The following is a 26,568-nucleotide window of genomic DNA, read 5'->3' on the forward strand; positions in this document are numbered from 1 at the left end:
ACAGCTTGCAAAGAAGCTGGGCTGTCTGGCAATGGAATGGACTTGAGAGCCAGAGAATTGCCTGTTGTTTTTCAGACACTGTTAACTGTGTCTAACAACGTTCAGACGTTGTTAGACATCTAAATATTCAACGTTCTGCCTGTATAATGTTACTTAATATTTTTCTTTAAGCCAAGTTTAAGTTCTTTAAACTTAAATTCATCTTAAGGAAATCTGTCATTACCTTAAATTAAAACCAGCATCACGATACACGGTAAATGTAGAGTAAATGTAACACTAAATGTAAATTTAGAACCAAGTTTGTTAAATTCTACCTAGAAAGATATAGGACAGTGTAGAAGAAAGCTGCCATTTATATTAAAAAGAGGAAAAGGGGCCTCTTTCTTAAGACATCTCTGGATGAATGTTTAAGAAACTGATGGTTATTGCCTCCGAGGAGAGGAATTAGGTGCCTTGAGGACGAAGTGGATGGAAGACTTTTTATTATCTTTACCCCTTTGTGTCCTTTTAATTTTAAACTACGTGATGTAACTTACTCAAAAAGTAGAGACAAAATTTAAAACAACCTGAAAAATAAACTCTAGATCAATTCTATTGCTTGTCAAAGGCTTTAATTAAGCTTGAGGCCAATTCTGCCTTGGTTAAAGGTATTAAAGCTATGCAGGCACCAGGCTGAAATTTTTCCTGGGTTAATCAAAAGGATGGAATGAGAACTGAAAAGAAACTAACTTTCTTACAATATGAGCCAGTATTATTTAATGCCATGTCCAGATATCACCTAAAATCATTTTGACCCTCAACAAAAATCATCTCACTTAAAATAATTTTGAGTTCCACTTCCCATGCTGGAAAACACTGGTGTCAGGAGTTAAACAGGTGGTATTTTCAAACTGTGGGTTGTTATCTTTTGGTGAGTCATGGTATCAGTATTGAAGGTCATGAGCAGCATCTGTTTTAACGAAGTAGAATCTAATAGCCTGGAAAAGAAAATACCAGAATTCATCAGATGTAATAAAAGCATTTTGTGAAATTTCTGTTTTAATTACATATGTGTGTGCTGAGTTGCAGTGAAAACATATTTATTAGAAGTCATGGTCAACAGAAAGTTTGAAAGCTACTTTCTGGAGTTCTTTTGACTCTGGGAGCCTATTAATCACTGAGTCCAGGAGGAGGTCTTCAGAAGATGGGGTCTCTAAAGTAATTTGGATAAAGAGGGAGAAATGGTACAAGGAAGAAAACAGAGCAAACGATAATCCTACTCACTGAGCTCTCTTTGGTGGTGTTGTGATTTTAGTAAACTTGTCCTCTCACCTTGGAGTTCAGGATTCCAAGCAGCATCTTTTTTCTCTTAGAGCATTTATCCCTCTGCTGTTACTTCCCTATGTGGCTTACCTCAACTTTATATGCTTTATCTCTGTAGGCACCTGGCACATAGTAGCCACCTTCATAATGTGTAGTTAATGAATGACTGAATGGGAGTAATCAAAATTGTCTTCTGAGTGGCATCTTAGGGGAGGACTTATCCAGGACACAGAGCTCTTAAGTTTCTTGAAGCTGAAGTTTCACAGTGTGATCTGTAGAAAAAAGGATCGTGGCCTAAGTGAACATACTTTTTTATAAATCTAGAGTTATGCAGGCATCAAAAGAAAATTCTAATCAAGAGCTACTGTGCAAAAGAAGAATACATGTGACCAAGCCTCTCTGAACCTATTCTGGTTGGGCTGCCAAATTCACAAAAAATAGAATTTAAAAAAGATTACAACATGTGATACTCTAGTGTTACCCATTGTATAAAGTTTGGTTATTCTTACGATGTGGAGGGGAAAGGTGGGGAAAAGGATCTGACAGGTATTAAAATGCTAGTGTACCAGCTGCTGTGCCAGATCTTTACCAAAAAATCTCAAGTAATTCTCACAATCAGGAAAAAAGTTGGCCATTAGAATCTTCGTGTGGTCTAAGGGAATGTCCAAGGGCTAACCTTGTTACCGGCCGGGTCAGAACTAGAATTTAGTTCTCCTGGGCCCCAACACAGAGCTCTTTCCTATCCTAGCCACTCTTTCATTGCCCTCTCTATACCCCTGTCTTTGTAGAACTAAAGGACCAAGTTCAGGTTGCTAAGGGGTTCAGGCGTCTATCCTGTTCTAGGAAAGGCTTTCCTTCAGGTGGCTCATAGAAGCAGGTGTGGGGTCAATAGTGTTGGAGCCCTTGTTTTCCTTCTGAAATTTTTTCATCTTCTGAAAACTAAGTTGCTATTTTCAAGTGTTAAGAGCAAATAGAGTGTAATTCCAGTTTCTTAGTAGTAATAAATGTTAATAACAGCATAGGAAGAAAACCTATACTTTCCATAAAACTGTCAGCAGCAGGGAAATGGATGCATAAGGAACTCTCACTTTCTGTTATGTCATTCTATAACATTTGATCTTTTTAATAATAAGCATATTCTACTTTTGTAATCAGAAAATGTATTTCTAAAGACTTTTTAAAAAAAATCCTCCCCATAAACAAGCAAAAACTTAGTGCTTTTCAGGTTTCACCAGAGAGCTCAGTAGAGTCAGAAGTGCTCACCCACCACCTCCTGGGGCTCTCAGACCACAAGAGGGTCAGAGAGTAGGGTGTTTCAGAGAGGAGGATACTCAGGATGTGTCTGGGAAATACAAATACAGCACATCAGGCCTGATTCTGCAGCTTTGAGCATGCCAGTCAATCTGTCTGGGCCTCACTTTTTTCAAGTATAAATGAGTGTTAGACTCTAGTTTCTGAGATACCTTCTGGGCCGCTCGTGTTCTGTGACTCAGTCATTCTGGGCATAGAGACCATAAATATCCAGGAAAACAAAAAAGGGGTGAGGAGCATCAGAGAGGAACTGTCAGGAAAAGCCCCTTAAGAAAGTGGGTTAGAGGGGTATCATAGGTCTGGGTTAAAGTAGGCACATGTAAGCTGAGTGGGTTCCAGAAGCAGAGAACTTGTTGGGGAATCACTGGAAATGAAAAATATCAAATTGAGTGAGAAATAGAGTTAGTAGAAAAGCTTTGAAAGCTCAAGGAACCTTTAGGAGAAAAATTTGTTCAGTGAAGCATCTGAAAAGTTTATGCAATATGAAGTCTCATCATACCTAATCCATGGCATGTCCATTAGGATTAGGTTTTTATTTAAATTAGCATAAGGGGGGAAAGAAAGGAAAGCCAGACTAAGAAATTTGGATTTTAGACAGGTAATGGGGATCTACCACAGATTCTTGAGCGGGCAAGCGAAATAATGCAAATGGTGTTAGAGAAAGATCAGCCACATCTCCATTTGTTCAGAGAGACAGAGATCTACTAGTAGGCTCTCCGATCATTATTTAGCCACCAGTACTTACTAGGCACAGAATAACTGTTCAGTAGCACTGTGGTAGACACTAGGTTTGGAGGATGTGTGTTTGGGGTAGGGGTGGCTGTTTAGTCTGTTAAGGAAAACAGAGCCCCCAACCCAGCAGTCCAGCAGGAGCTGTAGGCTCTTATTTTGTTGACTGACAGTCCCACCCCAGATCTTTTGCAAACAGGAAGAGAGCATTTTCTCCTACTTCCCATCTTCATATGTCATGTGACCAGGCTGTTCTGAATCTGCCCTGCCCCACCCAGAAGCAGTTGACTTCCTGCAAGTGGAAATCATTTCATCTCTGCTCTGATTTGGGGGCGGGAGTGAGATGCCAACGTTCACCAGACTCGGGTGGCTTTGTGAGTGCTGTGCTGCAACTAAACAAACTTCACTGAGGTGGTTGAATCCTCTGTCCTCTATAACTTCTCATCCCTGCAACTTGACTCTCTCCCCCAGGGTGTAGATCAAAGCCCAAAGCCTTTAATTATTGGCCCAGAGGAAGACTATGACCCGGGTTATTTCAACAACGAGGTAACGGTTTCCTAGTTTTCTCCTTTCATCATTTTTTTTGTCATACAAGCTGCTCTTGACTAGAAGCAGTTTGACTAGCCTCAGCTGTGAAGGGAACTTGAGGCGGGGAGCCTCCTGTTATGAACCCAGGACGGGGAATCACGTGGGAGCTAAGCTGGAACCCGCTGTGCTGCTGTGCCCGGCCTCCCACCATGCTCATCCTTCTGCCTTCCAGAGCGACATCATATTCCAGGATCTGGAGAAACTGAAGTCTCGGCCAGCTCACCTGGGGGTTTTTCTACGTTACATCTTCTCTCAGGCGGACCCCAGTCCACTGGTAAGTCAGAAGCATCCGTCTTGATTGAGTGCCTGCTGGTACTGGGCAGAGAGGACCTCTAGCCTCTGTTTCTGCTCCCTGGCTGTTACAAGTCAGATCCATGGGCACAGTCAGGCACTTCAAGGACAGACAAAATAGCCAAGAAGATGAAACCTATGGAGAGGGGATTTTTCACTGTATGACGCAGCTAACTACATCAGCTGCCTAGGGAGGAGTAAGAGAGCAAGGCCAGGAAAACTCATTCTTGATCAGTTCAGGAAATCGTCTTGGAGAAGTTGCTCTTCCTAGAGTTTTTTTTTTTTTTTTTTTTTTTTGAGACGGAGTCTCGCACTGTCGCCCAGGCCGTAGTGCAGTGGCTCATTCTCAGCTCACTGCAAGCTCCGCCTCCCAGGTTTACGCTGTTCTCCTGCCTCAGCCTCCCGAGTAGCTGGGACCACAGGCACCCATCACCATGCCCGGCTAATTTTTTTATATTTTTAGTAGAGACGGGGTTTCACCATATTAGCCAGGATGGTCTCGATCTCCTGACCTCATGATCCACCCGCCTCGGCCTCCCAAAGTGCTGGGATTGCAGGCATGAGCCACCGCGCCCGGCCTCTTCCTAGAGTTTTTTAAACGCAGGTAGATACAGACCGACTAGGGAGTTGAGAGAGTGGCCCTGCGAGAAAACTTGCAGATGGCAAGGCTTAAAGGGTCTTTCGTGTGAAGGTGATGACAAGAAGGAATGTGAGGGGATGGAGACCAAAGTGCCGGGAACAGTGCTCAGAGCCAGCAGCCTTCCCAGTTTCCTCATTCTGTTCAGCTGCTTAGAAAGGAAGGGCAGATGGAGGAGAGGGGTTGCGGTTGTATTCTTCAGAATAAACTTCTTACCTGGGGCATGGGCTGCTGTTTTGTCTTTCTGGGGATACCATCAGAAGCCAGAATGAACAGCCATCCACAGGTATTCATTGAACACCTGTGTGCAAGTCCAAGTGCCAGAAGCATTCCTGAATAAAGACAGGGCACACCACAAAGAGAAATAAAACATGAACCCTCAGGAAACAAGACGTAAACCAGCACAAGACACAAATGAAATAGCACGTGTGGAGAGGATACAGAGTTGAGGAGTGATCAGTGTTGAAGACGTGCCCGTGGGAGAGGGGTTGGGGATTATTTTACCACAGGTTTCTGAAATAGTCAGACCCCAGCTTTCTCAGCCTCAGCACTGTTTTGAACTGGAGAATTCTTTGTTGGGGTAGACTGTTCTGTTCCTTTGGGGAAATATGGCTGCATCACTGGGCTGTACCCACTAGATGCCAGTAGCACCGCACTTGCTCAGTAGTTGTGACAACTAAAAATGTCTCCAGACATGGCCAAATGTCCCCTAGGGGACAAAATCACTGCTAGGGGAGAACCACTGCTCTAACCCAGTTCTCTCTCCTGCTAGCTTTTTTACCTGTGTGCAGAAGTTTATCAGCAGACAAGCCCCAAGGATTCCCGAAGCTTGGGGAAAGACATCTGGAATATTTTCCTGGAGAAAAATGCGGTAAGGCAGTCATCGATTGGATTATAATTTTATTATATTCTTTGAACTACTCAGAGGCAGGGAAAATTAAGCAAAACATTCTGGCCAAACGGAGACAGGTTCTTAAAGAGAAATCTAGGCTGAGAGATTAATATTCCTGGATTCTGTTCCTAGCGCCACTCTCAAAAAATCTCGCAGTACCTCTGTTGTTCCCACATATAGAATACACATTGCCTCTCTCTGGAATGTTTGGAGGAAGAGATTGTACCAAATTCTCCCTATTCTCCCCTGATTCAGTGCCCTGGTTCCCCCCAACCCTCCCTGCCTTGCCCATCCCTAGGCCGAAGAAACAGAGGTCTCGAGACATCAGATGATCTAGATCCGTGAGGCAAGAGGAAAACCCCGGTTTCCGAAGCTCAGTCTGAGTTGCTATTACTGCCCAAAGGCAGGAGTCAGAGGTGGGAGGCCCCAGAGTGTCTGGGGTAGACAGCACCCTGTGCATTGGGACAGAGTTCCCCAGGTATGTCAGGGATCCCGCTGGCAAGAACATTTCTGCCTGCAAAGGGCAATTGCCATCCCAGACTTTCTAATCTGATCAACTAGACTAATTCCAAGGTGACTTTATTCTTTTGGCAGTAAGCTAGTAGGGTTAATGAGGTTGGAGAAAATTGGTTTTTCTTAAGAGTTTTATATTTGCCCTCTTAAATGGGTCTTGAGTAGGGAGGTTAGAGCTGCCAGTTGTTCTCTCTTGGTTGTTATGGAACCTCTCCAGTATCCAGGTGTCAGGGACTTGTGTAGCAAAAGCCAGAATACCATGCTAACTGCAAGGCTGGGTGACACAAGGCTAGCTTTCCCATGGGAGTGAGCGGGCAGGAAAGTCCACCAAATAGCCTAATGAAGGCTTTTCCTTTTCCCTTGCTGCTAAGTCAGCACAGGTCCACTTTTTGGACAACATGCCATTCCATGCGCTCTAATGGCCTGGAAATAAGAGTGAAAAAAACTGCCTGTGCCGTCCTTAGAATATAGTACCAGCTTGCTCTGTAGCCTCAGACTCCATTTCCCAAAAACCCTAGCCTAGAATTCAGGTATGCAGTTGGAGAGTGATAAGAAGGATGGTAGGCAGATGTAGGCAAAAAGGCAAGAAGTTCATGTGGCCAAGCCCTCTTCGCCCCGCACACTGTTCATCTCCCTGGAGTGTGCAGACCTGACCGCTTCTGCTCCACACTTCTGTTTTTTAGCCTCTGAGAGTGAAGATCCCTGAGATGCTACAGGCTGAAATTGGTAAGTTGGCTCATTGGTCGGTTAGTCTCTTCTTGGTGGCTTTCTTGTCCTGAGCTCTCAGGAGGCTCCAGAGGACAGAAGGGACATAGTCCCTGTCCTTGGGCAACCGTCTTCTAATAGAGGAAAAGACCCATGGGACAATTGCTCCAGAACACTCCACAGTAGATTACGGACAGGTGCAAATGGGACAGACCCCTGCTTAGGCGCTCACTCTGCCGGGGGGAGCTTGTCATGGGAAGACATTGGACTTGGAGTTAGGAGACCTGGCTTCATGTCTGCCAGCCTTCTACATGACCTCTCTGGGCTTCCGTTGGCTTATCTGAACAAAGAGGAAATAGACTTGATCAGGGATTCCTCAGCCAGGTTGATTATCAAGAATCCCTTGGGGAACTCAAAAAATACAGAAACTAGGGCCTCACTCCATCCTCCCTGCAGAGTTGGAATCTCCAGAGTGGTTTTTCTTATTTTTTTTTTTGGGGGGGGAGTGTTTTATTTTTGTTTTTATAAGTTCCCTAACTAATACTGACAGCAACGAGTCCAGAGTGAGGACCAGGCAGGCTAGATGGTGCCTGTCTCCCTTCTCCTTCTAATCATGAGTAGAAGAATTAAGGGGAGGCAGTCTAAGGTGATGTCAGGCTGAGAAGCTAATCACTGGCAGCTTTTTAGAGGACAGGAATTGGAAGCTGCATTTAGAAAGAGATGATTTGTGGGCACATGTGACAGGGAGGAAAGCCCAGGCATAGAGTGAACAGAGCTTGCTCAAAAGCAGAGTGAGAGTGAAATGCAGCTCCCAAGGACTTAGCCTAGCCTGGGTGGAGCTAGATGCAGGGACTAGAGGAGAGACATCTTTCAGTTTCTACTGGGGAGCTCAGGTTTCATGGAATGTGAAGTGCTTGCCTTTTTTAGCCTTGTGAGCTGCTTCTGGAGCAGTAGAGGGGAACAAGCCTCTCAGAGGTCTGCACTTGGATGTCAGAGGATGGTACTTAGACATATCCAATGAGAGGGGCTTTAATACTTCTCTTAATGGAGCACAGAACATCCAGAAAATATTTTTGTCCTTGCCTTGGACTTTGGATATCAGCATCTAGTCCTGAATTCAGGAATGACCTGAGAGGTCCAGGCCTCCTCTCCCTTTAGGCTAACAGGGCAGAAAGCCAGCCCTTCCTCCCAGTGTCATAGGGAGCTGAAATGCCTTGAGATGCTCAGCAGAAGGGATCTCCCCCCACCCCCAGTACCCCATCCACTCTGCTTTCTCTGGTCTCCCACTACAGACTCGCGCCTGCGGAACAGCGAGGATGCCCGTGGTGTTCTCTGTGAAGCTCAAGAGGCAGCCATGCCTGAGATCCAAGAGCAGATCCACGACTACAGGTTGGCCCAGGAGCTGCCCTCCCACCACTCTCCTCGTTCACCTCCGCCTCTTGGCCCTGGCTGCTTCTCTCTGGGACGTACACTAATCTCTTGTTATATGTGTTTGCCTTGTTCTTTCTGGGTGTCCATCTGTTGAGTATATGTGTATATTTCTTTCTTTCCCTGTGTTTATCTGGCTTAGAACGAAGCGCACTCTGGGGCTGGGCAGCCTGTATGGTGAAAATGACCTGCTGGACCTGGATGGGGACCCTCTCCGAGAGCGCCAAGTGGCTGAGAAGCAGCTGGCTGCCCTTGGAGATATTTTGTGAGTCTTTCAGCTTCCTCCCACCCCACTGAACGTCCTAAGCAGGTTGACATATTTTGTGGGTCTGTTCTTTCAACCTCTCCCCCTCTTCCACTTCTTGCCTGATTCTCCTGCCCCTGAAAGATGGGGAGTCATGCCCTCCTGCTGCATTGGTCAGGCTGAGGGCTGCAGGTGTTCAAGGGTGTGGCAGAGCCTGGAGCTCCTGATAGTCATTTGGTGGTTATGACAGACCACGGGCCCCAGGAATGTGGTAAGCTTTCTGCTTTCCCCTGCTGGCCCTCTTCCTGACCTTTCTCCCTTCCTGCCTCTAAGATCTTATCTGTCACAGAGTGAGGCCAGTGCTGTGTGTGCCCAGTGGATAAAGTTCCTTCGGGAGGCAGCTAGAACTGGCTTAGGGGAAATTGAACCATCTTTTACTAATCCACATCAGAAAACTGAACTAGTGCAACATATTAAGGCGCTTCTGGCACAGCTGCTTTTGTTATGTTTTTCTAGCGCCATTTTCGAAAGTGTCATAGGCACCTGTGATGCAAGCCCCAGTATCACAGACTTTGTGGGGACACTTCAGGCTTAGAAGCAATTTTTTGCCCTAATACTGCTCCTCACTAAGTAGTTATGTGACCTTGGTTAAGCCATTCCATACAAGTCAGATCCATAGGCACAGCCAGGCACTTCAAGAACAGGGTAAAAATAGCAAAGAAGATGAAACCTATGCAGTCTCTGCTAAGGCTGATATTTCAACTCGGCAAATATTTATGGAGTTCCTGCTATGTACCAAATGCTTGTGCATCAAACGTACTTCTCTCCTTTTCCCCCACTAACTCTCCTTTCATCTAGGAAGAACTTACCCTCCTCCTAGCCTCTAACCAGGTGACCAGCCTCTGTCTTTGCAGTCTGAGTCATCTGTTCTTTCTTCCATTCCAGGTCCAAGTATGAGGAAGACAGGAGGTAAGCAAGTCTATGATGTGGATTTGCAGCTTTCAAGGTGGAAGGAGTGGGGTTGAGCTACTATGCTTTCCATTTCTGACAATCACAGGGGAGTCCCTCGTGTTGTACAGCCACGAAGGACTGTGGTTCCTGCAAGTCTAGCACTCAGGTGTCTGTGTGACCATAACATAGGGGTGATGAGGCCCATGCCCCTGATGCTCAGGGATCACTGCCTGGGGTTGTGGGTCTGCTCCTCAGTGGGAAGACACCAAGCTGCCATCGCTTCTCACAGTCCCTTACCTGGCGGCAGCTTCTCTACCCAGATGAGTCCTTTGTCTCCCTTCTCACGTCTTTCCCTTAAACCACCTCAAGTAGTAACAGTAATCATGGAATCAGCCTGTTAGTGACATCTGCAGAGGGGAGCTGGGGTGCAGCATAGTTCCTTTCTTGGCACATATAAGAATTTTTTTTTTTTTTTGCAGCCTATATCTTTATCTCATTGTTTTTCATTAGCCAAGGTTAAAATGAGTCTGCATTCCCTGAGCATACACACTAATAAGGGAGAGAAAATGGGGTTAGGAGTCTGTTTAAGAGGGAAATACAGACAGAGCTGAAGCCTTGCTGCATTGAATGCACAGAGTGGGTCATCATCCATCCAGCGAATTGTGGGTACAAGGACATTTTTAAACGGAGCTCTGGACATTTTCATTTGTGGCAGTTGGAAGCCACTTGACAGCTCTTTTTCCATCTCTTTTTCTCTGTACTGGGGTGGGAGGATGGTGAAGGCAGTGTACCTTGGCAGAGGCTGCTTGGCATTTCTCCTTTCCCCTGGCCTCCCCACCCCTGCACATATGCCTGAGCGTATCAGCTGCAGGCCTCAGCCAGCCCTCCACACCTGCCTATGGCTTGACCAGGCGCGAAATTATTTACTTACATTTTAGGGAATTGGCATGTTCTTCCACTGACCATCATCTGCTCATGGGGAAGAGTTCTGCTTAGGGAAAGAATAAGACTTCTCCTGGGAGAAGTCTTATCTTGGTTACCTGTGGGCTCACTGCATAGATAAGGTCACAGCCCAGACTTTTAGCCAGCTTCTGCCTGCTGTCCCATTTAATTATTCTAGACTTTTCTTTGAATACTTTTGCCTGTAACTACCCCTTCCCCACTCCACTGGGTGGTGGTGAAGAGATTGTTTGGCACAGGGAAGATAACTTGAGCTCTCTGATTCAGGACACTGTTCCTCTTTTAAAGCGCCCCCATGGACTTCGCCCTCAATACCTACATGAGCCATGCTGGGATCCGTCTTCGAGAGGCACGACCTTCCAACACAACTGAAAAGGCCCAGTCTGCTCCTGACAAGGACAAGTGGCTACCGTTCTTCCCTAAGACCAAGAAGGTGAGGGCCGGGCATGGTGGCTCATGCCTGTAATCCTAGTACTTTGGAATGCCAAGGCGGGTGATTGCCTGAGTTCAGGAGTTCGAGACCAGCCTGGGCAACATGGTGAAACCCCATCTCTACTAAAATACAAAAATTAGTCCGGCATAGTGGTGCATGCCTGTAACCCCAGCTGCTTGGGAGGCTGAGGCACGAGTATTGCTTGAACCCGGGAATTGGAGGTTGCAGTGAGCCAAGATCATACCACTGCACTCCAGCCTGGGCAACAGAGTGAGACTCTCTCTGAAAAAAAATTAAAAGAAGGTAACAGAGCTGTCCTGGAAAATATCTCCTCTTGGTGCAGTTCTCTGTGCTGAGGTAGGTCAGGAAAGCCGTTTTGCAGGTCTCTGGCTACATCCCTCCACCTGGATGTGGAGTCAGTGAGAACCCCCAGACTAAAGCAGCTCTCAGGCCCTTCCAAACCCAGGCCAGAGGCGAACATGCTTGTTAGGGTACCAACAAGAGTCAGCTCTCCAGTTACTTGCTGAGGGCCAGCCTTGGGGGACAATGGCAGAATTGATTAGCAGCCACGCCTGGGTATCAGGACCTCCTGCAAACAGCAGTGTCTCCTGTCTCAGCAGAGCAGCAATTCCAAGAAAGAAAAGGATGCCTTGGAGGACAAGAAGCGAAACCCTATCCTCAAATACATTGGGAAGCCCAAAAGCTCTTCTCAAAGCAGTGAGTATTTGGGGAGCAACAGCCTTGGGCATTCCTTGGGCAGGGACCTCAGCCCTTTCATGTACCAGTGTGTTGGCAGAGGGCCTTCCTGTGTTTCTGGGAGCCACAGGCCCAAACTCAGACCACAGCCACTTTCTCCCCTTGCCAAATCCAGTGCAGGATCTCTGAGGTTCAGGTGAATGTTTCCAAGCCAAGGAAGCCGTGCCAGTCCCTGGGTCTTAGTCTAGGAACCCAGAGCAGTTCTAGCTACCAAACGACCATGTGAGAAACATTTCCCCTCAGCAAGGATCGCCCTGTGGACAGTAAATGCCCCCTTCACCTTCATCCAAGGGTCTATAATTGGTCCTAGCACACAGGACTACAGTAGTACAGATGTGGGCGGGGGATGGTTGAGTCACTATTAAGTAGAACTAGTCAGGTTGGGGGCAAGTTTGAGACCCAAAGGTTCCCCTAATGCCATCAGTAACCCAAAACTCAACTGGTCCTATCATTGATCTCTTCCCAGCGTGTGTCATTTGTCTGGAAATTGTTGCTGGCCCCTCCCAGTCAGTACCTTAAGCCCCCCAATATCAATGGGAATCTGTGAAGGGCAGTGGGGTGGGCTGGCCTCCCTTTCTGAAATTGCTACATTGCAGGAAACGGAAAGGGATTCTTCTAGATCAGCCTTGATTTTTGCCACTACCTTTTAATTTTTTGGCTTGATGTAATTTTTATTTTGATTCTTAAAACATTGATTGACTTTTCATGGTTTACTTTTGTTTTTGTTTGTTTTTCTTTTAGCATTTCATATTCCCTTGTCCCCTGTGGAAGGTAAAAGGACCATTTTATTTGGGTTTGTCTTTGCATTAGCATTGAGTTTCCATCTCCCAAATCTTGTCTTTTCTGTTTCTTTCTCATCGTCTCCCATCCTGTTCCTCCTCCCTCCCTTTCTTTCTTCTCTCCATTTCTCTTATGCGTTGCTCATTGTTGCTAAAGCTGCTGTGTGCTGCAAACCCTGTGGGGGATTGGGGAGGGCACCACCCTTATGCCAGGTACGAGACCTTGTCTCCTAACCCAGAGTTCCAGGGGGCAGGGCCCCTTCTCCTCCAGGGACAGCTCCTTCTGGTAGTTCTGGCCAAGACTAGACTTCTGGTTCCTCTGGCAGTTTTTCCATAGCCTGAGGCCTTTTTTTTATAATTTGGTCACATCTCCAAGTATGAGGGTCCAAAAATCCAGAGTTCTATATAAGTGAGGGGAACCCTCACACATTGAAGGGTCTTGCAGTGAAGCAGAAGTGCCTCAGATTTTTTTTTTTTTTTTTGGAGACACAGTTTCACTCTCGCCCAGGCTGGAGTGCAGTGGCGTGATCTTGCCTCACTGCAACCTCGCCTCCCAGGTTCAAGGGATTCTCGTGCCTCGGCCTCCCGAGTAGCTGCGACTACAGGCATGTGCCACTACACCCAGCTAATTTTTGTGTTTTTAGTAGAGATGGGGTTTCACCATATTGGCCAGGCTGGTCTCGAACTCCTGACCTCAGGCAATCCACCCGCCTTGGCCTCTGAGAGTACTGGGATTATAGGCATGAGCCACCGCGCCCGGTCAGTGCCTCAGATTTTTGTTTTCAGTTAAAATAATTAAAATGTCAGTTTTGAAGGTGATTTTTTTTTTTTTTATGTAAAGTATGGGTCTCTAACAGTTTTTCTCTTGGGTATTTTAGTTCGTATCATCTACTTAAGCCCTTCAGTATAGCACCTCCATCTCTTTTGACGTTTGACTACCAGCACTGTATAACCACAGCAGTGAAAAAAAGAATGACCCTAAATGTATTTTAGAAGACCTAGTATCTTCCAGAATCCATGTATTTATTAAAACATTAATGTGATACACATTAACCCACAAGAAGCTGAGAGCCTACAGTGAATTGTCACAGAATTGAGCAAGTTCATTTCCTGTTAATAAGGTCCATATGCATGCAACTGATTAACACTTTCTAGGTTCTACAATAAATATAGAGAGAGAGACAGCAATGGGATGCAACCTGGAAACTATTCTGTTACTGCAATTTATTTTATGTAAAAGTGACAGTTAAAAATATTATCTTCCAAATTAGTTTAAAAGTTACTAAACTCCTAGACTCTATGCCATTTTAAGCAGTAAAAATAAGGAATTAACGTAAAAAGGTTTATAAAACAAGGGGAAAAAAAGAATGGCCTTGAAATCCAGTCCTCAGTTTTTTTTGTTTTTGTTTTTGTTTTTTGAGACAGGGTTTCGCCCTGTCACCCAGGCTGGAGTGCAGTGGTCTAGTCATAGCTTACTACAGCCTTGAACTCCTGGCTCAAACAGTCCTCCCACCTCAGCCTTCCAAGTAGCTGGGGCCACAGACGTACATCACCACACCTGGCTAATTTATTTTTTGTAGAGAGAGGGTCTCACTATATTGCCCAGCCTGGTCTCAAACTCCTGGGCTCAAGCGATCCTCCTGCCTTGGCCTCCAAAAGTGCTGAGATTGTAAGCATGAGGCACTGTGTGCCTCGCCACTTTGCTCTTTTTAAAAATGCATTTCCTTCTACCTGTTTTTCCCCTGTTACTCTGGGTCATTCGGTTATACCAGATCTCAGGGCTATGCCTATATTTTGCCACAGCTAAGGTATAACTCTATGTAGAACATTAATTGTGCATTTTCCAAGTGGCCCATGGGAAAGAGAAGAGTGGACTCAGCCTGCCGGCTTTCAGTTATAGGATGTTCCCAGGCTCCCACATCATCACCCAGCCAGGGCGGCTCAGGGCTGCGGCTGCCCAGCTGGCCCTGGCATCTGCATGGCTTCAAGGCCCAGATGCACATTCAGGCTGAGACAGGCAGATCTGCTCTTAATCTCCAAAGTGAGAGTGATGGTAATAGCCCCTACTCCTGTAATGTGCACCCACAGCCACTTACACAGTTTTAGAAAAATATTCCCTAGCCACTTGCCTAAAGCCTGTCGAGTTGTAAACTTTGAAGACAGCAGCTAAATTTTTTTCTGTTCTCTCTGACTTAGAAGTTTTCTTACGAAAGTCAGATTTTGAGACAGATTTGTAAGTTTGTATATGTAGATGTCAGAATCTCTGAAGTAGGATCAGCGCCCAGACCCTGGGCTGTTGATATTGCCTCCCCATTTCCCCTTGTCCTTTCCGCTGGTCTCAGGCAGCCAGCATTTCTAGCCCACCCCTGTTGTAATATCGCTGGGCTCAGAACTGAGCTAGTTGACTTGAAGGTGAACTCCTTATCTCTCTTCCCTCCTGCTGAGAGCCACAGAACTCTGGGTCTGAGTTCTCCAGGGGCTGTAGTTGGCATTACCTGTGCCTTTTCACTCTCCCGTCTGCCCTCTCTGTCTGAACAAGAACAACTCTCTTCTGTCTTAGCTTTGAAAGGGGGCTGGAATTTGAATGCCAGTGAAGTCTCTCCTCTGTTCCTCCTAGGTCACCTCTTACGGTACTAAAGAGTCTGATTCTGTAATGATGAAGGCCAGAGAAGGGCAGAAAGGACAGGAAGGAGAGGCAGAGAAAAACAAATAAAGAACTCTAAAATTCATTTAAATTTGAGAAATGCCTGATATATTTTGGCAACATGGCCAAATTACATGTAGATGTGCTTTGGTCTTCCTGGCTATTTTTTTAACCTGTATGTGGCTTTTAGGAAAAACCTAATCATGACTTTCAAGCAGAAGCGTTATTGTAATAATGTGAGAGCCAAAAGAATGCTTATGGAAAATATACTTCCAAACCCTCTCATTTTGCGCACGAGGAAAGAATAAACCCAGAAAGGTAGTGTGACTGCCCAGGGCCACACAGCATATTCATAGAAGAGCCAGGACCAGAACACATCTCCTGACTCTTGGTCCAGTGCTGCTCTCATCCACGCTTGCTCATTGCTCTGTCTTCTGGGATCTGGGGAAGTCCAAGCCTGAGAAGCCATCCCTGAACAGCAAGCCTAGTGTCCTTCATTTTCTTTTTGCTTCTAGTCAAACCAGGCAACGTGAGGAACATCATTCAGCACTTTGAGAACAACCAGCAGTATGATGCCCCAGAACCTGGGACACAACGACTCTCAACCGGAAGCTTTCCCGAGGACCTGCTGGAGAGTGACAGGTAGCACTGGCTGGATGGGACTCGCCAGCTGCTCAAAGAGTGGGGCATGGGCAGGGCTGATGCTAGGGTTTAATTCCAGCTACTTTACCCCTCTCCACTAGCTTCTAAGCCTCCCTTTACAGAACTTCCTCCCCACCCCCAGTATCTTCAGAAGACACATTGTGTGCTGGTGAACAGGCCAGTGGAAGAGCAAGCAGATCCCCGACTTCCAGCCCAAGAACTACACACTTTTCAAATTTCCTTTGGATTTATCACCTGACTACTCAGTAGCCTTCATCCAAGATCGAGCTAGGTGATAAAAAGCAGCTAATCAGGAAACCCTAAGTGACAAGGATAAGGAAGACTGTAGTGGGGGCAAGAGGGAGTCCTGGGGGAAAAAGACCCAGGCAGGCAAAAGAAAGTTGTTTCCTGTCTGTATGTGAAGAAGAGAGCCAGAGATGAGGTTCTGCTGGGTACTTTAAAGACAAGTGATGTAACTATAGGCATCAGATGTCCACCTCAGCAAAGAGAGGAAAAGTGGATTGATTACAAATGGACTGTTTTGCCCTTTTCAAGAAGAAAAAAGGGAATTGAGACTGGCATCTCTCATATTCTTCTTTGGTCAGGTTCTAACTAGAGTCCCCGTCTGGTATGAAAACATGTTCTTGGACTTACTTGCTCTTGATTGTGGCATGACAGCAGTCAAGTCATGTCTAAAATTCTATAGCCAACACTTAAAAGCCAACACCACCCTTAAAGGTGACTTAAACAGGTAGAGTAATATGGTCTTGTGTGGGGGGAAATAATGCTCGTATACAGTCAAGCCTCAGAGCCATTGAGCTGGAGTACAGGCAGGCATGAAAGCAAGTCAGTATGTAGCAGTGTGGATATTCAAGCCATTTTGCCTTTGTTGTTTGTTTGTTTGTTTTGGGGATTTTTTTTTTTAAGAGACAAGATCTTTCTCTGTCACCCAGGCTGGAGTACAGTGGTGCAATCATAGCTCACTGCAGCCTCAAACTCCTGGGTTCAAGAGATCATCCCACCTCAGCCTCCTGAGTAACTAGGGATACAGGCATGCACCACTGCACCTGGCTAATTGATTTTTATTTTTATTTTTTTGAGACAGTCTCACTGTGTTGCCCAGCTTGGTCTCGAACTCCCAACCACAGCAGTCTTCCTGCCTCAGCCTCCCAAAGTGCTAGGATTATAGGCATGAACCACTGCACCTGGCCTGTTTTGCCTTTGAAATAACTAATTATCAAACCATAAGCCAAGCTTTCCTGCTTGAATGCAGGTTACTCCTTTCTGTTTATATGAAGCCTTTTTTCAGTTTAACACGTGTTAAAAGATTTTGCTGCCATGAGAATTGACAGATTTACAGGAGATAAAGGTTAAATTTGTACTGGGGGAAGGTTGAGTTCTAACATTAATGGGTAAGTTAAATACGCAAATTATGTGATTCCTGTGGTAGCACATGCTGTCGTAGATATATCAAATATTTTAAGATTATAAGACATCAACGTTTTGAGAAAATATTTGAGACCATTTACAAACTTGCATTCTTGGCATTGCTAGGTAAATTTGCCCTAAGACACTCACTAGGATCCTAAAGCTACTCTAAGCAGAAGCCTTTGGATTTGATGATTATCAACTCATTGGCAATCTCAGAAGAAATAGTATTAGCAGTATGGTGGGTCAGAGATTGTTGTAGATACTCAACAGGTATAAGATGCCCCAGTTCTAGAAAGCAGCACCCTAGGAATCTGGGGGCAAAGATAGATGATATGCCTCACTTCTTGGTGAGGGGCGTTACTTACTTCTGGGTGCTTGAAGGAAGGTGCTTAGCTCTGCAGCCCCAGTAACTCCACTGGGTGTTTGTTGTGGTGGTACAGTGACCCATTAGGACACTGAAAAGTGTTCCAAGTTAGTCTGGGTTGGGATTGTTCTAACAATTCTGGAGAGTGAATTCAATAAGGGGTCAGTGGGCAGTATGTTTTCTAACCCTGTAGACAAAACCCTCAGGACCCTAGGAGATGAGCTCCATTTTGGATCATCCGGCAGTTTGGGCACGATGAATGGAGACCGAGACATTTAGCTCCTCATTGCAGCAACCTGCTGTGCTATTAAGAGCTCTGCAGAAATTTCCAGGCCTCCTGTGGTCCTAGAAGCAGAGCAGGATGTGGATTACTAATAATATCAGAAAACCAGCCCAACAGGGCCACAGCATGGAGGTGGGGGGACCATCCTGGGGCGGCTAGGGGTCAGAGGTGCCAGCTGTCTTGGGCTGATGCACTGCAGGACTCGACACCGCAACACCCAGTCATCAGCATCTCATCAAACCCCAGAGACACTCAGTAGCCAAGCACGGCAGGTCAAGGAGCGGGTTCCTGCCTATCAGTAAAAAGGCCCCTGTAAGCGCAAGCCTGTCTGCTCTTGAGAGGAAATGGAATCTTAGGAACAGTACTGTTAAGATAAGAATGGAACTCATCCACATCACAACTGGAGGGCTAAGAATCCAGCAGCAGATAGAACTTTCTGACAGGCAGTGTGGAAAATCCTAAAATGAGCTGTGAATATAGTGACTCCACTTTCCTCTTAAGACCTCTTAAAAGAGGTTCGCCTCAAGCAGAGTTAAAGGTGGGAGCTGACCCGTTCCAAAGCAGAGGCAACGTGAACTGGCCACTAGACGGCCCCAGGGGCAGGGAGCTGGGACCTTGTGGTCCCTGATGAGGGACGATGATGTCTACCACCTTCTTGACAGAAGCATGGTGTCTCAGGCCTCTGGACACACTACAACTCTGAGTCTATTAGCCCCAGATTTCATCTTCCTGTTAGGATCCCTTCCTAATAGCTCCAGAGGAAGATGACTCTGTCCATCCATCAGGCTAGGCTGGGGAGAGAGGAGGAGTTTGTAGAGCAGCAAAAATAGTCTGTCATTGAGAAGCTTCCACTGCCATCCAGCTGCTTTGGCCATGTTCAGGAGGAGAACCTGTGGCACGGAGGCATCTTTGAGATGGAGCCACAGGTAAGAGTTGGCCAGGATGTAAGCATGGCCCACTGACTTCCCAAGTCTCAGTCTTTTGTCCCTTCCCCCCAGTTCACGCTCAGAGATTCGCCTAGGCCGCTCTGAAAGCCTCAAGGGCCGGGAAGAGATGAAACGGTCTCGAAAGGCAGAGAATGTGCCCCGCTCTCGCAGTGATGTTGACATGGATGCTGCTGCGGAGGCTACTCGCCTGCACCAGTCAGCCTCGTCCTCTGCCTCCAGCCTCTCCACCAGGTGGGCAGGGCTACAACAGCTGCCCCCATGGACATCTCAGGGGTGGGGGCAAGGATAGAGGGTTGCTGAGAGTTGACATTCCCTCCACAGGTCTCTTGAGAACCCAACCCCTCCCTTCACTCCCAAAATGGGCCGCAGGTAAGTGATGGGCACGGTGGTGCCACTGTTTGGTGTCTCTGTGTCCCATCCACACCCAGCTGCTCCTCTCACCCGCAAGGGGCTGGTCGGGTGGGTATCTCCTCTTCTGGGCCCACTGGTTTCCCGTGTGCATGGGGCAAGCAGGTCGGGCAGGAGAGGGAGGGCCAAACCCTCTGTGTGAGCTCTTCCTCCTAAGTGAAGCTGAGCTGCCTGTTTCCCCCAGGAGCATTGAGTCCCCCAGTTTGGGGTTCTGCACAGATGCCCTCCTTCCCCACCTCCTAGAGGATGATCTGGGCCAGCTGTCTGACCTGGAGCCAGAGCCAGATGCCCAAAATTGGCAGCATACAGTGGGCAAGGATGTGGTGGCTGGGCTAACCCAGCGGGAGATTGACCGGCAAGAGGTCATCAATGGTGAGAACGTGCTCCACTGCCCCCAGCTCCGCTCATACATGTGGGAATAGGTCCAGAATGCCTAAGACACAAGGGTGGGAAAGAGGTAAATAGGGTGGGGGGCCCCTGTGTGCTGGAGCAGGTCCACGTTGCCTGTTGCTATAAGGTTCCCCTCAGTTCTGGCCCTTGGGGTAAGAGAAAAGTTGCTATATGATCTGAAACCGGCACTTCAGTTCCCCCAAAAATAGAGTGGTGTGGGAACCAGGGCAGGGACTCTAGATACTTGTTGATCCATTTTCTCCCTGGCTTTCTACCCTCCTTGTCACAACCACCGCTCAGAGCTGTTTGTGACTGAAGCTTCCCACCTGCGCACACTCCGGGTCCTGGACCTGATCTTCTACCAGCGAATGAAGAAGGAGAACCTGATGCCCCGGGAGGAGCTGGCCCGGCTCTTCCCAAACCTGCCTGAACTCATAGAGATTCACAGTAAGGAGCCTGTGCCCCTCCAGACTCCTCTTCTGCTGCCCTTCAGCTTCCTGTTCCACTTTGGCCCCACTGCCAGGACCTCCCTGAGTAGATAACCTCCCACCAATCCCTGGTGAGAAAAAGATCTGTGGACAGCCTGAAACCAGCACTGGAGTTCACCCCGAAAGTACAATGGTTTCCAGACCCTTCCCTTGGCACTGCTGTCAGAGATTCGCTTCTCTCTGTCAGAAAGGTTCTGGCAGTTGAGCTCAACCCCAGGCATTTCTAGTTGTTCTCTTCTTGCCCCAGATTCCTGGTGTGAAGCCATGAAGAAGCTCCGGGAGGAAGGCCCCATCATCAAAGAGATCAGTGACCTCATGCTGGCCCGGGTATGGCTCCAAACTTCTCCCTCTTGGCAAGGAGGAGACTGGGGGAGGCAGGGTCTCATTACCCAAGGCCAGGGAATTTGGCAAAGGAAGGGATAGGCAGGGGTCTGGTCCCAGGCAGGGGTTTGATGCCTGGCCCCATGTCCATTCTGCCTCTTCAGTTTGATGGCCCTGCCCGAGAGGAACTCCAGCAAGTGGCTGCACAGTTCTGTTCCTATCAGTCAATAGCCCTAGAGCTAATTAAGACCAAGCAACGCAAGGAGAGTCGATTCCAGCTCTTCATGCAGGTGCGTCCTTGGCCATGCCTGGCCTTCCTTCATCTCCATCAAGGTCACCAAGGATCTCCTGAACTTCTCTCCTTCTGGCCACATTCTCCCTGTCTACAGCAACTCCCTCTACCCTTCGGCACACGCTCCTCAAAAGCACTGACTCACTCTAGACAAAGAGACTTCTGTTTGTCGAAAAGAATTCTGGATTAGCAGTCAGAGGCCTGGCTCACCCACCAGCACCTGTGTGCCCTGAGATGGATCTCAGTTTCCTTGTCTATAGAACAGCAGCAATATGCCTGCCCTTCTGTTCTGACCATATCCCTTTGAATTGGTGTCTCCCTGCCACGACACACCCTTCTCTACATCTTTAAGGAAGAAGCTTCCACTGCCATTTCTGAGTGATCCATCTGGCGTTAGGACCTGTTTGTCATGTTCACACCCATCTTGGCCCTGAGCCCATAAGCCAGCTCCCAGCCACGCTGACATCTCCTCCCTTCTGTGTCTCCTGCTGTCTAGGAGGCTGAGAGCCACCCTCAGTGTCGGCGGCTGCAGCTGAGAGACCTCATCATCTCTGAGATGCAGCGGCTCACCAAGTACCCGCTGCTGCTGGAGAGCATCATCAAGCACACAGAGGGTAGCACCTGGGGAGGGGCTGGCATCACAGGCAGTGGGCCTTGTGCCAGACCCTCATTCTGGCACTGCTTTGTGACCTTAGCAAGTCACTGTGCCTTGTGGTCTTTGGTGTCTTCGTCCTTGTTCTGTTGTGGGGTGTTTCAGAGAAGAAAATGATTGTAAATGTCCTTTGGAAAATATAAGGTGTTTAACAGTGGGAGGAGTAGGGGCCACCATTGAAGTCCACCTGTGTGGGCCTTTGTGCAAATCCAAGGAAAGCATCTGGTGCCCAACACAGGCTGGCACTCAAGGGCACCTGGGTCCCTCTGGTTGCATGGGGCTGGATTTTATCCCCATTCATGCCCCCTGCAGTGCACAAAAGACACAGCCTATGTGGTAACACTAGAGGAGCAGGGGATCAGACTGAACAAGAGGGTCTAGCCTCAAGTTGTCACTCTCCCTGGGATCCTGGGCATCTTTCACTACCCCCAAATTTCAGACATTGGAGTCAGGACAGAGAGGTGTTAGGAACCCCAATCTGATTTGAACAGGCTTTCTAGAGGCATAATTGTGGCCATTTACCAGTCTCTGTCCCTTGCATCTGTAGAGCTGGTTGTAGTAGAGGCAGGGATTCCCAAGAGCTATCAGCATCTTCAAAGCAGTGGTCTGTCTGAGACCTGAAGATGCTCAGTAAAAGTTACCCTTACCACTTGGGGTCCTCAAGTGAGGCAAGGGTGGCTCCCCTCCACCCACACCTGCTGGTTTTAAGCAAGCCAGCTGCCATGGATGAATAGGCAGATAACAGCTGGCGCCATGTTAAACTTCTCAGGCAGGAGCCCCAACCATCTCCTCTGTCCATTTTGGTAGGTGGCACCTCTGAGCATGAGAAGCTCTGCCGGGCCCGGGACCAGTGCCGGGAGATTCTCAAGTATGTGAATGAAGCGGTAAAACAAACAGAGAATCGCCACCGTTTAGAGGGCTACCAGAAACGCCTGGATGCCACCGCTCTGGAGAGGGCCAGCAACCCCCTGGCAGCAGAGTTCAAGGTAGGAGGCAGAGGCTGCAGCAGTCAACCCCTCACACTTTGTGGGTACCCTTAGGAGCAGAACACTGGTCAGGGCTTGGAGAGTCTTAGAGGTAGGAGACAGAGACCAGATAGGGTGGCACAATGGAGCCCCAGAAGACACACACCCTGCTATTGTCACCCTGTCCCTAGATGGACAAGGCAGGCAGCCCCACCTAAGAAAGACTAGATGTTGGAACTCAGCCTGAGAGAGCAGGGGATGGGGTAGAACTGGAGGTAAGGTGGAGATCTTCTGGGAGGGAATAGAGCTGGAGGCATGGGCAGGAAAAGCAGTGTGTGGTCTTCTTGGGACTGTAGCTGGCACATGGTAGGGGCAGGTGGGAGACCCAAGTCAGAGCCATCGGTATATCCCCCTGCTGGCACATGGCACATGACTTCACAGTTACCTTTTTGCTTGTCTTCATCCCCCACAAGAGAGTAAGGGCAAGGACTTTTTCTTATTTACCAATTCCCAGCACCTTAACACAATGTCTGGCACACAGTAGGCTCTCAAACACTTGAATGAATGAATGAATGAATGAATGAATGAATGAATGAATGGTGTCTCCTTAACAGAGTCTGGATCTTACAACCAGAAAAATGATCCATGAGGGACCCCTGACCTGGAGAATCAGCAAGGATAAGACCTTGGGTATGTGCCAGGGGACTGGGACTGAGCAGGAACCTGCAGTGGGTGGGCCTCCCTGGGCTCTTCTGTCTTTCCCAAGCATTGAAACATGACTGGAGGTGATAGCTCAGGACATGGGAAGGGAATAACCAGAGAGAGAAATGGGGTCACCAGACTCCCAGGGCTTCCTAGAGCCTCCAAGAGCCTGTGGCCCTGCATTGTGCTCATGAGGGATGAGTAGGCACCAGGGAACGCCTTCCCACGACCATACCCCTCCAGACCTCCACGTGCTGCTGCTGGAGGACCTCCTGGTGCTGCTGCAGAAACAGGATGAGAAGCTATTGCTGAAGTGCCACAGCAAGACCACTGTGGGCTCCTCAGACAGCAAGCAGACCTTCAGCCCCGTGCTCAAGCTCAATGCTGTGCTCATCCGCTCTGTGGCCACAGGTACCTGGGGAGATGGTCCAGGCTGACCTGGGGCTCAGGGACCATGTCCGGCAAGTGCTGGGTGAGGCAGGGCCAGTCTGGAGCCTTTACAGGACCTACTTGTCCACCTGTGTTCCTTGCCTCCTGTCCTGACCCAGCCTAAGCGGGATGACTGGCCCAAAGTGGGGTAGGATGAGGGTTAGGGTGGGGACCAAGAGGAAGATAGACAACCTGGCACAGGGGTGGTCAGCAGTCCTCAAGCACAGTGCTGGATGGGATGTGCACACCCAGGATGGGGTAAGAGTGTCTGAGCAGGATTGGGAAGAATGGGATTAGGCAGAATGAGTAGGACAAGCCTTTCTGCTACAAGAGTGACTTGGGCAGAGCTTGGTTACAGAAGATGCTAGTACCCACGGTACAGAGCTGGGTCCAGTGGACAGGGACATTTCAATGAGAAGTGCAGTGTGTATGAGAAAGCGCTCTGGAGCAAAATTCTCTGGATTCACTTTCTTCATCTGTAAGATAAGAGTGATACCTACCCTACCTCTTGGGGACATCAAAAGGGATGACAGGTATGAAAAAGTTTTATAAACCCTTGGCCAGGCACTGTGGCTCACGCCTGTAATCCCAGCCCTTTGGGAGGCCGAGGCACGCAGATCACTTGAGGTCAGGAGTTCAAGACCAGCCTGGCCAACATGGTGAAACCCTATCTCTACTAAAAATACAAAAATTAGCCAGGCATGTTGGCAGGCACCTGTAATTCCAGTTACTCAGGAGGCTGAGGCAGGAGAATCGCTTGAACCCGGAAGGCGCAGGTTGCAGTGAGCCAAGATGGCGCCACTACATTCTAGCCTGGGTGACAGAGCAAGACTCCATTTCTAAAAAAAAAAAAAAAAAGTTTTATAACTCCTAAGCACCATACACATATCAGCCATCACTGTTTAATTAGAGCAGGAGAGGAATGGGGGTGGCTGTGAAAGATGACATTAGGGGTCCTGGAATTTCCTTTGTCCCTTATGTAAGTGGGTTCCCAGTGGTCCTGAAGATCCACATCTGTCTCGTGCTGCACTCTCCATCCGCATTGAGGGTCAGGGCTTTGAGTCCCACTCTGTCCCCTGGCCCAGGCTGCAGTCACACCTGCCATCCCTAGTACAGACCCTTCTACCTTCCTTTCCTCACGCAGATAAACGGGCCTTCTTCATCATCTGCACCTCCAAGCTGGGCCCACCCCAGATCTATGAGCTGGTTGCATTGACGTCATCAGACAAGAACACGTGAGAATTGATTGAGGGGTTACCCGTAACCACGGTCCCTTTGGCACCAGGGTGGTGTGTATGAGGACAGTGGATCGCAAGGCCAGGTTTGGGCCCCAGAGCAGTCCCTGGACAGGGCGTTGGGAAGGGAAGTGAGAGGTAGGACAGAAGTAGAGAAGCTGGGAGGGGTCATCATCCCCGACCTGGTCACCAGGCCCGTTTCTGGGAGAATGAGCCTTCTGGCGGTCTTCCAGCCGCTGCTGCTGCTTCTTTCCTTCCTGCCCTACTCCCTTCACCATCAGGCAAATTAGATTCATGCATCCTTCTCAGGCATTTGCCTCCCACCCAGCCCATGTTCTTTGACAGCAGCTGCCAGAGGTGGCGTGGTACAGTGGAAGGAGACAGGTCGAGTCAGACAGTTTCCCAACTCCAGGGTTTTCATCTGTAAAATGTGGCTAATGCTACCTGTTAGAGAATTACTTTAGAGAGAAAACATAGAATGCTTTGCACAGAGTGTAACAGAGGGTTGGTGTCCAGGATTTGGTAGCTGCAAGTAATATAACCCCAAGGGAGCAGTCAGGGAGGACTGTACAGGGAGGTGGGCACCTGCCAGGCAGAGGGTTCTTAGGGCCTGGAGAAGGGCCTGGAAGCCCTGCTCCAGTGGGCTCAGTATGGGGTGGTGTGTGCTGCTATCTTGCTCTCACTACAGTCCTCTCTGTTCCTGCCGAGCAACAGATGGATGGAGCTCTTAGAAGAGGCCGTGCGGAATGCCACCAGGCACCCTGGAGCTGCCCCGATGCCTGTCCATCCTCCACCCCCAGGTCCCCAGGAGCCAGTCCACCAGGGCCCCATACCCAGCAGGTGCAGTGCTTAGCCCTCCAGACCCTGCACTCTCTCCACTCCAAATCTCCTGTTTCCTGCTGCTTCTAAGCCCTTCGCCCCCGTGGGTAGACAGCCACAACAGGGAAATGCTAGCAGGGAGCAGACAGCTCCAAGTGCTGGCAGATGGAGGAACATGCCCCCTGTCCCTGCTTCCTGTCCCTGTCCACTCCCCCACAGCCTGCCACCTGGCTGTAATAGAGCTGAGCCTGAAGAAGGGTGAGGGGGGTGTAGAGCAAGGGACCAGAGAAGCTCAGCCAGCAGCCCCCCTCCTCTCTGGGTTGCCAAGCAGGCCAGCCAGGTGAGGAGGCCCACACCATCCTTCTCGGATCCTACTCCATTGCCCATTCTAACGCACGAGTCTAGAGTGGAATCTCATAACGTCTCACCCTGTGTTGGTTTCCTTCCTCAGGGTAGAACTGGATGACTCAGACGTGTTCCATGGTGAACCCGAACCTGAGGAGCTGCCTGGCGGTAAGGGCCCTGAACTGTCCTGTGGGAGCCAGCCCAGGCCTTTTTCTGTAGGCACAGGTTGGGTGTGAGTATGGGGGCGATGGGAGATTCCATCAGGGCCCGGGGTGTGAGGTTTTGATAAAGAGTAGAGAAGAAACAGGGCGGGAGGAAGAGTCTGGAAGAGGAAGGAGAGCAGACTGAACAGACTTAAGAAAGGGTGAACTCGCTCACCTGACCAGAAATTCCCACCCAGCCTCTCTGGGTGACGGCATCAGCCGTGGAAGAAGATGAGCAGTCTGGCGGGATCCACGGGCCCTGCATCCTCCAGCCAGGGGTTACTGTTGGGGAGAGAGATACGTGCTGCAACTATGGGAATGGAAAACATGGGGGTGCTGGGGAGCTCAAAGGGCTTAAGATGCAGTTACTGTGATGGGATTGGTAGAGGGGACAGCATTCTCATTGAGAGCTTGCATGTGAAGTAACCTGGAGTCTTGGGTTTCAGGAGAAATCTCGGGTTTCCTGGCTGGGTCTCTGTTGTTTCCTTC

General features: G+C 48.5%; 1 protein-coding gene and 1 long non-coding RNA gene across 15 annotated transcripts in view; one reads left to right on the top strand and one right to left on the bottom strand.

Annotated features, from left to right (window-relative positions):
- ARHGEF11 (Rho guanine nucleotide exchange factor 11) overlaps positions 1–26,568 on the top strand; it is a 115,973-nt gene that overhangs the window by 78,657 nt on the left and 10,748 nt on the right. For 6 of the 14 annotated variants that reach the window (XM_024253853.2, XM_054550925.2, XM_054550963.2 and 3 more), the window contains 24 exons: positions 3,814–3,888; positions 4,103–4,204; positions 5,631–5,729; positions 6,947–6,989; positions 8,261–8,357; positions 8,539–8,661; positions 9,586–9,609; positions 10,840–10,984; positions 11,602–11,701; positions 12,482–12,511; positions 15,679–15,805; positions 18,882–19,061; positions 19,152–19,199; positions 19,423–19,610; positions 19,929–20,075; positions 20,364–20,443; positions 20,602–20,727; positions 21,226–21,343; positions 22,189–22,367; positions 22,961–23,036; positions 23,292–23,459; positions 24,622–24,712; positions 25,427–25,552; positions 25,983–26,044. In XM_024253853.2, coding sequence (XP_024109621.2) covers positions 3,814–3,888; positions 4,103–4,204; positions 5,631–5,729; positions 6,947–6,989; positions 8,261–8,357; positions 8,539–8,661; positions 9,586–9,609; positions 10,840–10,984; positions 11,602–11,701; positions 12,482–12,511; positions 15,679–15,805; positions 18,882–19,061; positions 19,152–19,199; positions 19,423–19,610; positions 19,929–20,075; positions 20,364–20,443; positions 20,602–20,727; positions 21,226–21,343; positions 22,189–22,367; positions 22,961–23,036; positions 23,292–23,459; positions 24,622–24,712; positions 25,427–25,552; positions 25,983–26,044 — 2,554 coding nt within the window. The remainder of the gene's footprint in view (positions 1–3,813; positions 3,889–4,102; positions 4,205–5,630; positions 5,730–6,946; positions 6,990–8,260; positions 8,358–8,538; positions 8,662–9,585; positions 9,610–10,839; positions 10,985–11,601; positions 11,702–12,481; positions 12,512–15,678; positions 15,806–18,881; positions 19,062–19,151; positions 19,200–19,422; positions 19,611–19,928; positions 20,076–20,363; positions 20,444–20,601; positions 20,728–21,225; positions 21,344–22,188; positions 22,368–22,960; positions 23,037–23,291; positions 23,460–24,621; positions 24,713–25,426; positions 25,553–25,982; positions 26,045–26,568) is intronic. The other 8 variants (XM_054550930.2, XM_054550965.2, XM_002809999.6 and 5 more) reach the window with 3 other exon arrangements.
- LOC129058296 (uncharacterized) lies at positions 526–5,636 on the bottom strand. Its single transcript, XR_008523375.2, has 4 exons — positions 5,075–5,636; positions 4,154–4,357; positions 1,393–1,574; positions 526–977 (listed from the first exon to the last, which is right to left on the bottom strand). It is a non-coding gene; the product is annotated as an uncharacterized LOC129058296 (long non-coding RNA).

The sequence above is a fragment of the Pongo abelii genome, chromosome 1 (genome assembly GCF_028885655.2).
Source record: "Pongo abelii isolate AG06213 chromosome 1, NHGRI_mPonAbe1-v2.0_pri, whole genome shotgun sequence".
NCBI lineage: Eukaryota > Metazoa > Chordata > Mammalia > Primates > Hominidae > Pongo > Pongo abelii.